Here is a 13,823-nt window from a genome sequence, read left to right as displayed (position 1 = left end):
CGCCCGGCCACGCCCCTTTGTGTAGGGCTGGTCTCTGCTGAGTTTTCGTTTCATTCTTTTGTGTTCATTCTGCGAGAGGTCCTGCTTTCACTCGCCTTCCAGACCAGGCCAAGGGCACAGAAAGCCCAGCGCAGTCAGCAAAGAGCTGCCCCCTGAACACGCAGGAGGCGGAACCACCCATTAGGGGGTGTCCCGATGCTGCCTGTTCTCCAGGACCGTTCTCTGGGACCGTCCTCCAGGTGTTGAGAGAAGCCGACTCTCTGCATTTGTATTTGAAATCTCTTGGCTTTTTAAATGTAGACAACTGATGGTTTAAAATGAAAAAACCGAGACCAAACAAAACACACGCACGTGGGCGTCTTACCGGCCCCTGGAGGCCAGCCTGAGGCCTGGATCTGCCGAGTGTCTGTGGCCGATGGTATTGACTCAGTCTCCCTCATTCGGGTCTCAGAATATTGACGGAAGGCATTATCCTGCGGGCCACCTACTGTTCAGAAGGCTGAGATACAAAGATGAGAAGCTATGGTCCTTGGTCCTTGCCTTGCGGGGAGGAGGGGCGAGAGGTGCTGTTCTCAAACAGGGTGCCCAGGCCAGCGTCCTCAGTAGGGAACTTGGCAGAAGTGCAAGTTCTCGGGCCTCACCCGACCCACCGGATCAGCATCTGCATTTAAGCGAACCCTGTGACCTGTTTTCACCACCTCCCTGGTGGTTCCCTGGTGGTTGAGAACCCTGGTATGGAAGGGAGTCAGACCCCGGGGGCACGGGTCTGTGAGGTGGGGAGGGGCGGTGGGAGTCAGGGGAGCCTTTGGGAAATCAGTGGCTCCACCTGGGTCTTCAGGGATGATAGGAGTTGGCCGGGCAGGAGGGCGCCCTGGGGAGGGGCGTCCTGGGGAGGGGCAGCAGGAGCGCTAGCAGGGACATGGGACAAGGCTGCTCTGGGGAACAGCGAGCTGAGAAGAGGTGGGGCCAGGTAGCTGGGTTGAATCTTGTGGGGGTTGGACATCACTTGACTGGCGTGTGGAGCTGGGCCTGGTGTAGGAAAGTAAAGCTGGTGGCAGGGCTCCCCTGCCTCCTGGGCAGGGACAGCCCTCCGGGCCCTCCCTGGCCTAGATCTCAGGTCCAGCCTCTCCTGGCGTGACTCGGATCTGGGTCAGCAAGTGCCATCCTCAGAGGGGGCGGCGGGGAGAGGCGTGCAGCAGCCGTTGCTGCGTCCGGGACAGTGACCGAGGCGTCACCGCACCTCTTTCCTCCCCAGGGACAGCGTCTCTCCGAGGTGGACGCTGCAGGGGTTGCCCGTGTTCTGCGGTGGCCTGTGCAGTCCTGCTAAACAAGTAGCCCGTCTATTTCTGCGGCAAATATTTTTGGGAAAAAAAATCTTTTGCTTCTTTCCTCCTTTAGACTTGGGGCTCCGGACCAGGGAAACACATATCTGTACCTACCTGGGCTGGTCCCTCCCACCTCCCTCTTTCTCACTGTCTGTCTGTCTGTCTGTCTGTCTGTCTGTCTTTCCCTCTGTGTTGGGAATGGCTGGGCTGCGAGATCATGGGAGCGGGATGCAGCGTCACCGCCCCCTGCTGGTCATTGTGTGTAACGCCTGGCTTTTAAGGTACAGAGGGAGGGGGGACCTGGGGCAGTGCAAATAACAGAAGCACAGACATAGACCGAGATCGGATCCCTTAATTTTAAAAGACCGGGCACATGTAGTCAACGTAAAGATGTCTACCTCTGTGAGAGGGTGAAGGAGTTTTTTGACTCCTTCCATCTTTGCCAAATGCTGGGATGCGTTTATGAAGGAGTCACTTCTTCCTTCCGCCGTCGCGACCTCACGCAGTAGCGGTTACATTACCAGCCTTCTTCCTTCCACACGTGTGTTTTCCAGCCGATTGCTTCGGGCGCTCACTCAGGTCGGTCACACATGTCTAGGCCTGTGCTGACTATGTAACCGAGGTATCACCTTGATGGCATCAAAAGTGATATTTAAGGTGCGAACACTGGTGTTTCCACTGGATAATTGACCTCCTTGTTAGTCACACAGATGTGTTTATAAATACAGGGGATGGTGAAGATGACGCAGTAGACGGGATTAGTTACGGAGAGGCCTGTCCGAGGGGGGTGGGTTTCCTCCAGCAGTTCCTGGGAAGCTTCCTGGGCCGCCCGTTTTGAAGCCCCTGTTTGTTAGTGTCTAAATCTAAAGGTCCTTCGAATAAAAACCAACCCTGCTTCTCCTGACATCCCCGCCTTGGCTTCGCCGCTGCTCGCCCGAGGAAGCCGGGCTCAGGGCGAGTGGCTGGGGTGCAATTGTGTGTTGAGGGTCAGGACAGCCTGCTGGGAGGACGCTCGAGGCAGAAGGACCGACGGGCGCTGGCTCGGAGGCCGGGGCTGCCTGGCTCTTGCTAAGTGGACACAGGCCAGCTTGGTCCCCGGCACCGTGAGCTCCGTGTCCTCTGGGTCCTCCCCAGCTCCCTTCAGATGCTCTAGTCCAGCGGTTCTCAACCTGTGGGTCGCGACCCCTTTGGCGGTCAAATGACCCTTTCACAGGGGTCGCCTAAGACCATCCTGCATATCAGATATTTACATGACGATTCATAGTGCTCGCTTCGGCAGCACATATACATGACGATTCATAACAGCAGCAACATGACAGTGATGAAGTAGCAACGAAAATAACTTTATGGTTGGGTCACAACATGAGGAACGGTATTTAAGGGGCCAGAAGGTTGAGAGCCACTGGTCTAGTCAAATTCATGCGGACATTCGACCTCCCTTAGACGGGGAGCAGCGTTGGGGACATAGGAGCCGAAATGACATCGCTTGTGTTCTCTTACCAAGACTCGCAGACACATTCCGGCTGGCGTGTTGTGTTCACGCACGTGCCTGCTCTTAATGCAGTCTCTGTTGTCTTTGTTCCCAGTTGCCAACGAAGCTGGAGACAAGGCTGCCGGGCCGCTCAACCGCTTCTCCCGCTTCTCCCGTGAGTAAACCTCCCCTCCTTTCCTTGGCTCCTTCCAGGCCTTAAAAGAATAAAATGTGTACTTGGTTTCAGAGAGGGAGGGAAAGGGAGAGAGGTAGGAACATCAATGGTGAGAGAGAATCATGGGTCAGCTGCCTCCTGCATACCCCGTACTGGGGATCGAGCCCGCAACCCGGGCTTGTGCCCTGACCAGGAATCGGACCGTGACCTCCTGGTTCAGAGGTTGACGCTCACCCCCTGAGCCACCCGGCCGGGCTGGATGGGCTTTCATTTCCAGCACCACCACTACCAGCTCTTTCACTTAAAATAATTCCATCTACACCGCTTGGGCCCCGGTTTCCCGCCTGACAAATGGGAAGTTCACGCCCAGCTTCCCCTCTTTAGAAAAAGATGCTGTTGTTTGAGGTCCTGGCAGGAGAGCCACACTGATCCCTGCATTGTTCCCATCGGGTCAGCCACATCCTGAGTGCGGACCCTCATGGGACCCCGTGCGTGGGGTCGAAAGGATAATTTCTCCGTGTATAGGGCTTCTGAACGCCGCCTTTTGGGAGGCGTCAGCACTTTGGGGTCGAGTCCTAGGAATGATTTTTATGGAATTGTAATGGCATATGATAATGGAAGCCTGAGCGCTCACATGTTGGAAACGGTGTCACAAAACACTCGCTTCTCACCGCCCCCCTCCGCCCTCCTACCTGGAGTCATTATTTTCTCAGGGGGCGTGGCAGGTGAGCTGCGGTCCCGGTGGGCCTGCCTCTCCTGAGGAGTGAGCTGGGGGTTAACACGTGGAGAAGGAAACTTCTAATCTTAGCAAACACTCAAGGACGACCCCTGTTCATCACGCCGAGTGAAGAAGTCAGGCAGAGAAAGGCAGAAACCGTGTGAGCTCACTGAAATGTGGGATCTTAAAAACAAAGCGAAAGTCATGGGGTATAAAGTAAGTACTTCCTGGTCGCTGTAGTTAACTACACCGTGTTACGTATCCCAAAGTGGCTAAGAGAAGTAGATCTTCAACATTCTCACCACAAGAAAAAATTGTAACTGTTAATTGGACTGACTGTGATCTTATGGTGAATTATTTTGAAATGTATACAAATACCAAATCATTATGTCATACACCTAAACCAATAGAATGTTACATGTCAATTGTATGTCAAAAACAAACAAACACCCCCCCCCCAAACCCAACCAAACCAGTTAACTTTTCAAGGAACAGAGGCCACTTGTAGTGCTCAGACATGGCCACACGGTGGCAGCAAAGCCCAGCATTTGATGTGTAACTACTCCAGGAACCTCACTCAGGCCAATGGGCTGAGCTTTTGCCAAGAGAGCCCAGGGCACCGGGAGAGACCGCGGTGGGGGTGGGGGCGGGGCATTGGACCCGAAGCTTGTGAGCAGGGCAGGTCCATTCTGGAGTTTTGATTGCTTCCCTAACTGAGAGGAGAATAATTTCTCTCCTGAGATGAGTGTGTTTGAGAAGAAAATAATGGTGTCAAAAGCAGTAAGAAAATGGAGGCAGTTTTGGCTCTTTTACTTTGGGAGGTAAAACTCCAGGTGGTGTTGAAAACGGATGACCCTGTGCAGAGCTGTAGAGGAGTCACTTGGGGGGGATGCGTGACAAGGCAAAGGGGGGTCAACCGTATTTCTGTTTTGTTATTTTTAATCCTCGCCTGAGGATCTTTTCCCATTGATTTTTAGGGAGAGTGGAAGAGAGAGGGAAAGACAGGGAGAAATGTCGATGTGAGAGAAACACACTGATTGGTTGCCTCGTGCAGGAGCCCTGACCTGGGCCGGGGCCGGGGAGGAACCTGCAACCGAGGTACGTGCCCTCGACTGGAATCGAACCTGGGACCGTTCATTCTGTAGGGCAGCGCTCTATCCACTGAGCCAAACTGGCCAGGGCTCATCGGTATTTTTGCACTGGGTTTCTGAGGGGGTGAACGAGCGCCTTCCCTGGCAGAGTGGACGGGGGCGGAGAGAGATGGGCAGTGAGGTGAACCCTCGGGTTGGGAGGGGGTGAACCAGCACCTATTGCGTGGTGACGCCCCGGGCAATGCGAGATGGTGTGACAGAGTGTGAGGCCAGCCAGAGGCCTCCCCCGGGTGGCCGGTCACAGCCGGGAGGCCCTGCTGCAGGGCCGTTGTACCTACACCCAGAGAAGACAGAACTAATGTTAACTGTCCTTAAAGAACGGTCTGTTAATTGTTTTTTCTTTTATTGGAGGGGCTTGGGGGTGCGGATGGTGATCTTGGGAAGATGGTCCGAAGGCCTCCCTACCCCACTCTTGGAACTGGCGCTGTTCTGCGTCACTTCTTGAATCGAATCCTTTCTCCTCCTAAGGCATCTCCTACCTGGTCCTGGCCTTTCTCCCTCCACAGCAGGTTTTACTATAAAGCTCCTTGGCCGGCCCACTAGCTTCTTGCCACACCTCCAACCCCTCCCCCCAAACACGCACTGTCATCTTCAAACCGCAGTTTTTGTTATGACACATGTTTGTGCTTCAGAAACACATAGCTCCCCAGCCTATGGCCACCCAGGCTGTGTCCGCCTGACCGCCGGGGCTCCGTGGCTTTCTCCTACGCCTTTCTCCATCCCTTTCATCAGCACAGTCGTTGTCAGCCAAGCAGCTATATCAACCTATCAAGTTAGACTCGGACTAACTAGATGATTTAGTCCAAAGCTCGCCACCTCGTGAAAACGCGAGTCCTCTCTATGGAATCGCTGTCAGGGGTCATGAGCTCGGGGCTGGGACCCATCCAGGGCCAAAAACTCACCTTGGCCCAGAAAAGTGTTGGTAGTAGTGGTCATAGGGAAGGACTGGAGTTTGTGTGTGTGAGTGTGTATGTGTAAGTGTGTGTGTGTGGTGTATGTTTAGGGACTGAGTCACACGTTTCTTTTTAAAAATTAAAAAAAAATATATTTTTATTGATTTCAGAGAGGAAGGGAGAGGGCGAGAGAGAGAAATGTCAATGATGAGAGAGAATCATTGATTGGCTGCCTCCTGCATGCTGCCTACTGGGGATCAAGCTCCAATCTGGGTACGTGCCCTGACCAGGAGCTGTGACCTCCTGATTCATAGGTAGATGTTCAACCATTGAGCTACACCAGCCGTCCACATTATTTTTCTCCTTTTTTAATTTATATGATCGAGTTTGAGTGTGTCTGCTATGTTACTTGGTCTCCAGTATGTTAGCCACTGGTTCACCAGTGGACTGTCTGGTGATATTCTCAGTAGCATCTATGGCTTGTAGACGATATGTCAGCTGGAGGCTCCTGGCCCACTGGGATCTGGGAAATAGGCTCACATCGCTTTCGTGAGCTTTTGGAAGGTTAGAGCAGTCCGCAATGCTCTGTGAACGCCTGGGATGACCCAGTGTTCTTCCTGCCCTGACTTCCTACCTCCGCCCACTGTTTCCCTCCATGTGCCTCTGCCTGTCTTCACATCTGCTCTGACATAGGCTCAGATGTGGGACACAGCCCCTTCTTTTTCTCCTCTTCTGGGCTAACCAAAGGCTGTTGGTCAAAGCAGAACTTGACTGAAGATTAGGGGTCCACAAGAGAGGTCCCAGTATGCGATTGCATGCAGACCATTTACATTCATGGTTCTAATAGATGCAGAGCCATAGAAGCATGGAACAGACTGTTGAGTGTCAGAGAAAAGGCGGGGGTGGGTGGGAGGAGATCAACCAAAGAACTTGTATGCATAACCCATGGACACAGACAACAGGGTGGTGAAGGCCTGGGGCAGGAGATGGGCTAGAACAGGTCAGTGAGGGGGGAAAAAGGGGATATAAGTAATATTTTCAACAATAAATATAAAAAAAGAGAAAAAATTCATTGTTCTGTTCTCAACAGCTCTTTATCCATCCCAATACCAGCACGTTTTTTAAAGACCACTTTGCCCACTCCTGGCCTGCCACCCCTCGATCCTCCTCTCCTCCTCTCCTCCATTCTTTGCCCTTTCTTGCCATTTCCCTCTTAGGAATAAATAGACACTCTTCCCAGTCTAGGCAAGTAGCTGAAGGTGTCGCCATGGTTCCTGCCATGTGTGCTGTGGGCCTTGGGGTGACACATATAGTTTTGTAGGCCGTCATAGGTGCCCCTCTAGGGGACAGCGTCTTGCAGATTAAGCTAAGAGCACCCCCTCCCCCCCGACCCAGAAGTTGTGAGCCCCATGTTCGCAGCCGCAGTTCTCGGAACCTATGGAAGAATCGCCTCGTTTCCAGGTTCCCTCATCTTTAGGGCCCAATCACAAGGGAAGTCAAGATGTGAAGCAATTTGGGCGAGAAGCTGAAGAAAACCCATGCAGGACACAGCTGACGCACATGGAAGGAAGAAAGGACTGATACAAAATTTATTCCGGTGTCTGATGTGGTTTCTACAGCCTCAGAAATGGGCATCTTACCCTGAAGGGCACGTTGGGCACCGGAGTATAAACCGAGTCAGTCCCAGCTCTTTCCCTGGAGGAGCCTACCACCCACAGCGGGCCCGTTGTCTTGATGTTGTCACCAGCATCGTTAGTACGGGCCACTTCAGAAAGAGTTCTTTTCCGTGATGCATATATGACCCCAAGCCTCTCTTTTTCTGGAACTCTTGATTAAAACTCCAAACCTCCAAGCAGTTGCTTTCAGGCACTTTTGTTTTTGCTCACAGCACGTGCACCATTACGGCATGCCTAGGATGCACGGGGCGCCTTCTTCCCCGCGCTCAGAGCTCTCCATGCACCTCTATCCCGGATCCCTTCCCAGCGAGGCTTTAGAATGAGGTGGAAACTCAGCACTGGAGCTTTTCAAAGGATACCAGGCCGGTTTGCAAACGGATCGTGTGGCAGATGGTGGGGCTTGGAGTTTTGCATGCTTTGCAGATATTAGCATCGAAAACCTTCCACTTATGTATAGGGCGGTGTCTGAATTAGTGAAAGTCTAAATTACGGAAAACTTAAAAGAAATGCTATCTTCGAACTCTCCAGTACCTAAGTCACACCGGCCACTGACAGTGTTTGCCAGGCAGAGTTCACTCGCACTGGGCAGGCGTCGTTGTTAATTAGTCACCAAATGAACGTTGTCAGAGTTCTCGAAAGCAGTCCCCCTTGAATCTTGTCTGCACCACTCCTCCGCTCAACAGCCCCTTCTTTTGATGTGTGACAAAGAGTAACGGAGACCTTTCCCCTTGGAACGGGTGGCCTCGTGCATCGTGAGCCAGGTGAGTCTCTAAATAGACTCTGAAAGTTAAGTCGGAGCCGTGCCATCCATCAGGGACACAGATGCAAGGCTTCACTCGGAAGCAGGGTGGGCACCATTCCTCCTGCTCGCGTGGGAGGCTTGGGCTATGCATGGCTTATTGTGATAGCTGGCCGTTTGGGCACAAATGCAGTCTCCATCTTGGCTCTCTCTGCTGAATTGATCTGGCAGCCCAAGTCAACAGCGAGTGAAACCTACAGTGATCCACACTCCTTGCCTTTGGAAAAACATGCTCTGTATGGATTTTTTTTTTTTTCATTACAGGGTGGTTAAACGAGGGTTAAATCCAAAATAAAGCCCTAAGCCCTGGCCAGGTAGCTCAATTACTTACAGTGTTGTTCTGATATGCCAAGTTTTTCGGTTCCATCTCCAATCAGGGCACATATAAGAATTACCCAATGAATGCATAAATAAGTAGAAAAACAAATTGATATTTTTCTCTCTCTCAAATCAATAAAAACATTAAAATTAAAAAAATAAGACTCCAAACAAAATATGGCGGATGGCAGAAACCCAACACCAACTCTCTTCAGCTCCAAGGGGGTTTGCTGGGAGGATCTGTGGCCATTCACAGACCCACAGGAGCTGTCTCTCTGGGGACCTGAGGGATCAGAGCCAGGGGCAGGTCACTCCCAGGACTTCTTGTTTTTCCTGGTCTCCGTGGGGTGCGAGCTTCATTTGCTCAGGCTCCTTCGTGGAGTGGGATGTGGTTCCCAGCACCAGCAGTCTAATAGGAAAGAAAGGGCTCTTTCTTTTGGTTTCAGTAGGAAAAATACCAGGGAAGAATGGTGATTATCCAAGCTGGGGTCGTATACCTACTCCTCAACTTTATCCCCGAGGACAGGGCCATCGGGTAGCATAGCTGAAAGCCATCTGGCTCACATGGAATGAGTAACAGGGGAGGAGTTGTTCTCAGAATCAAGTGAGAGGGCTAAGTACGGCGGAAATGGTGTTTGGGTTAATAAATGCAACAGATGTTTCATACAGAGGTACCAGTCGTATACCTGGATGAGAGCATGATATGTTGCTAAGGTGAAAATTCTTCTGGTAAAGAAATTAAACAATTAATCATCCTTTTGTTAAAGACCATCTCAATATAAATCCAAAAAGGAGATTTCTCTTTAGAAATTGACAAAGTGATTTTAACTAAACTTTCCTTAGAGACATAAGCAAGTAAGAACAGTCAAGATGAGAAGGGAGGAGGCCTGTCGGATGTTAATGGATGTTATTGAGTTATAGGTAGAATAATGGGATCCAGTTATGTAGAAAAGCAACAGGTTGCTCTAACACAGCGGTTCTCAACCTGTGGGTCGCAACCCCTTTGGGGGTCGAACGACCCTTTCACAGAGGTCGCCTAAGACCATCGGAAAACACATATATAATTACATTTTTTGTGTGTGATTAATCACTATGCTTTAATTATGTTCAATTTGTAACAATGAAATTGGGGGTCACTACAACATGAGGAACTGTATTAAAGGGTCGCGGCATTAGGAAGGTTGAGAACCACTGCTCTAACAGGACAGCTCAGAAAACCCCCACACCCTAACGTATTTGAGAATTTAAAATATGTCATCACAAAGCAAGCTGAATTCTTACATTCCGTAGGGAGACTACGCCCTCCCCCAACCTTGGTGTGTCTTTCTGAAATCGAGTTAAATTGCCAAATCTTTTTGAAATTGGAGGAGACAGAATTTCTGAAAAGTTTCTAAAACCAAGAATTAGTGTAGTAAAAAGAATGGAACAGGGCTGTGTGACTGATTTAAAAATATTCAAAACCTTATTGATACTTCATTTTCTTTACTGTCATTATTGTGTTATTTTAGTGGCATAAACTCTTCATCCGGGTTTTATTAGGTTCCCTCCTGACTTCTGTGTCCCGGCCCAGTTTTCTTCCCTGCTGGGCATTTTAGGGGTCTCACCCTCCTAAAAGGAGGGGATACCCTACAAACCTATGTTACAGATATTTTGAGAACCATTCAAAGTTCCCGAGAATTTAGTTTTTAATCTTTTAGGAGAATGAGGTCTCTTCTTTCCTCCTGGCTTTGCAGAACTCCACCTTCTCAGCCTTCAGCCGGCATAATCTTCGTCTATTTCATTTTTTTAAAAACCAGGAACCTCACTGATGGAGCACTTGTCAGATTTAAATGGGATTCCCATCTCACCTTGGGCTCCTCGTGCGGCAGTTTATCAGGCTCCCCCGTCAGACACACACTTCACAGTGAATCTGTAGTTATGTTGGAATCAGAGTTTTCTCATCTCCTTTTCTTGCTCTCTTGTCTTTTCTCAACCCATCAAGCTCACCTCGTGTTACCCATCTCTTCTGCAGCCTGAGCTGCAGACTGCTGTCATGCAAAAGGACTTCGCAAAGTCAAGGTTCTCCCTAGTAGCAAATAAGCTGTATCTTATTACTTATGATAAAGGATGTCTGTTTTGTAAAAAAATGCAGAACATGCCCTGGCTGGTTTGCTCAGTGGTTAGAGTGTCAGCCCACGGACTGAAGGGTCACAGGTTTGCAGGTTCGATTCCCGGTCAAGGGCACGTACCTCAGTTGCAGGTTTCCCAACCCCAGTCGGGGCATGTGTGGGAGGCAACCTAATCAATGTTTCTCTCTCATTGATGTTGCTCTCTCTCTCTCTCCCCTCCCTTCCTCTCTCTAGAAATCAATGGCAAAAATATCCTCTGGTGAGGATTTAAATAAAAACCACAGTAGAACATTCTGCTTGATCTACACCATGTGTATGTCTGTTTGCTCATAAATGGAGTACAGTGTGATGTACCGCCCGAGCCCTGGGTCAGGAGGGTGAGGATCTCGGGACAGAGCGATCTATTCTCTAACTCTGGTCTCGGTTCTCGATCTCCCGGAGCCACGGTCCCAGTGCTCAGTGATGTTTCCATGACACTTCCTTCCGAGTGTTGGCTTAGGGTGAGCCAAGGTGACAGGTGAGGGCCGCTGCCCCAGCCGTGTTCGCTGCATCTGCGGCGGGCGCCGGTTCTCTCCATGCGCTCCGTGGTGTGGGTGCTGCTGCCGGAGCTTATGGCTCTGGAAGCCCTAGAATCACCCTGGAGGCTCATGGGGGCCGCGAAAAGGTGTCTTTGTGAAGAGCGGGGAGGATTGATGGCAGGAGCAGAGGCAGGTAGCGGGCAAGGAGACCGTCCTAGACGTTGAGTGGGAGTCGGGAACAGGTCAAAGCAGAGAGGAAAGTGGGGTGGGCAAGGGGGCGGCTGAACGGAGCTGCTCGCCTCCCAGGGGCGGTAGTGCCCCCCCCCCCCCCAGGCGTGGTTTATCTACGGCTTCCCTCTCGGGCTTCGGGTATTATTGAGAGAGACCCGTGTGACTCTCTGTTGCCATGTTTTTGCTTCTATTTAGTCAGAGGAATCTCATGCTTTCACAATCAGCTTAAATAAATCAGAGCTGGGACATTTCCTTTTTCACTTTGTCGGAGCAGGTCACGCCGGTGTCCCCGGAGCACGCGCTGCCCACGCCTGGGAGGACCGCAGCCAGCGGAGCCGGAAAGGCTCCCGCCCCGTGAGCTGGGCCGCACCCAGGGCCGCGGGGACCCTCCTGCAGGAACGCGGGGCAGACGGGGGCTGGCTGTATTTTCTAGGACGGAAACACGGGGAGCTCTATACACTGGGTACCTATTGAGCCCAGCCTCCCATCCTTGTGGCCCATTTTGAAGCTCTAGCTATCCTGTCTTCTCTTGATTTCTGTCCTTGGGTTTCTCCGCTGAGGTGGCAGTTGTCTCACAGTCATTCGTAGTAGATCCGGGGGCTCGGGAATTAACATTCTGTGGGGTTACCCTTGTCTGAGGGATCAGAGTCCGCAGATAAATGCTCCCTCTTCCTTCCTCCCGAGCATCATTCTGAGCATCACCCACAGGTCCTCTGAGACCGCTGACAGCAGGGACACAGGGATGGCAGTCACACTCCCTGTGAAGGGGTGCAGTGCTACTTGAAAGTGGCCTTGGATTAGCTGTAAGTGTATACTGTGAACTCTAGGGAAAACACTAAAAAAAATTATAACCGGTATGCTAAGAAAAAGAGCAAATGGAATCATTTAGGATGGCTCATTAACCCCACAAAAGGCAAACACAACAGCAACCGTGGGATGCAAAAATAGGAACAAAAAATGTGGGCAACAAATAGAAGACAGTAATGAATATAGTAGAAATTAATCCAATTATATCAGTAGTTATGAATGTTAATGGTCTCAATGCACACATTAAAAGACAAAAACTGTGGATCAGAAAACCAAATCCACCTGTGGTTATCCTCAAGAAACTTTAAAGATAAAGAGTCATATGGGTTAAAAGTAAATTGCTGGAGAGAAATATCCCATGCTAACACTACTTAAAAGAAAGCAGGAGTAGCTATATTAATTTCAAACAGAGCTGACCTGAAAGCAAGAAAAAATATTGGGGATAAAGAAGGGCATTGCACAATGCCACTAGGTTAGGCTAATTCTAGGGGAATTTCTCATGGGGATGTAGCAGATGTTGGTCATGGGCAAGATGAGGACTTTGATATTGCTAAAGAATAATTAAAAAATCATACACATACAAAGTGAACATGTATCAAAGACCTTATTGAACCCATGAATTGATGAAGAAACCAGTAAGACTCTACAGCTGGTTTGAAGGAGAATTCAATGAGCAGGCAAATGAACAAGCCCATCAGGAACGCGGCAGTGAATTTGCTTTGTGGCTGCAAACTGGCCACACTCATCAGTATCAGCAGGGCAATAATGAACTGCTTCCCATGGGACACAGCCTACATTGCTAGAAACAAGAGTCATTTGCATTTCTGTCAGCTTTCTCTGATGCACAGAACCATAGAATAGCTCCAAGATAATGAAAAAAGTGGAGATAAACAAGACAAGCGACTAGACAGGATACCCACCAGACTTTTTAGCCCATTTTTCTTGACAATGGAGGGGACGGGAATGGGGAGTAGGGGAAAACGGGCTGTTTCTCCCAAGACTGGCTGTAGTCTGAACCAGCCAGTGGCTGTCTTGCTTTTTCTGTCTTTCCAGAGCTTCTTGAGAGAGGGACGGCATGGGAAAGGTTTCCATATTCGGCACTGAGCTCTGAAGTGCTCAGCACTCGCTGTGCGAGAGTACCAGGGGCACAGAACTCGTCCATTCTGTGGATGGTTGGCAAGTGTCAGTGAACTCACCCCCAAGGCATGGCCAATATTCTTAAGTCTTTTCCATGTTGTGCGGTGTTATTCACTCAAAGCAGACTGTTGCCAATAATTTACCATCTGAAAGAGATTAAAACAAATCAGTAAAATTCTCCCAGTGCCCCATGTCATACCAGCCTCCTGGGTCTCTCCGGGGTTTGTGCCTGAGGGCCAGGTTATAGGTGGGACTGCACTATAAACTATTATAATGAGACCCTGTGGCTGGAGCCCAAGTTCTACTTAATTACAGCTTTTGTCAAGTCAGTTAATTGGCTGAAACACTCCAGGCCAGGGCTGCGGCTTTGGTAGCCCTTCTTTCAGATATTTATTATTAGGGAAAAATACCGAGGAAAAATAGACAGAGACTCAGATACCTGTGGGATAACACAAACCATCCCACATGAGCCAAGACCCTTCTCAATGCTCAGGAG

At 50.2% G+C, this 13,823-nt stretch overlaps 1 protein-coding gene across 1 annotated transcript in view; it reads left to right on the top strand.

Annotated features, from left to right (window-relative positions):
• The window catches only part of PDE1C (phosphodiesterase 1C), a gene marked incomplete at both ends in the record, with an annotated part of 336,640 nt that overhangs the window by 73,812 nt on the left and 249,005 nt on the right, over positions 1 to 13,823 (top strand). The window contains one exon of the mRNA XM_081102034.1: positions 2,912 to 2,971. Within this exon, the coding sequence (XP_080958160.1) occupies positions 2,912 to 2,971 (60 nt within the window). The remainder of the gene's footprint in view (positions 1 to 2,911; positions 2,972 to 13,823) is intronic.

Source organism: Myotis nattereri (genome assembly GCF_964212035.1).
Source record: "Myotis nattereri genome assembly, chromosome: 11".
Lineage (NCBI taxonomy): Eukaryota > Metazoa > Chordata > Mammalia > Chiroptera > Vespertilionidae > Myotis > Myotis nattereri.
The sequence above is the reverse complement of the archived record's forward strand: the minus strand, read 5'-3'. Positions and strand labels throughout refer to the sequence as shown.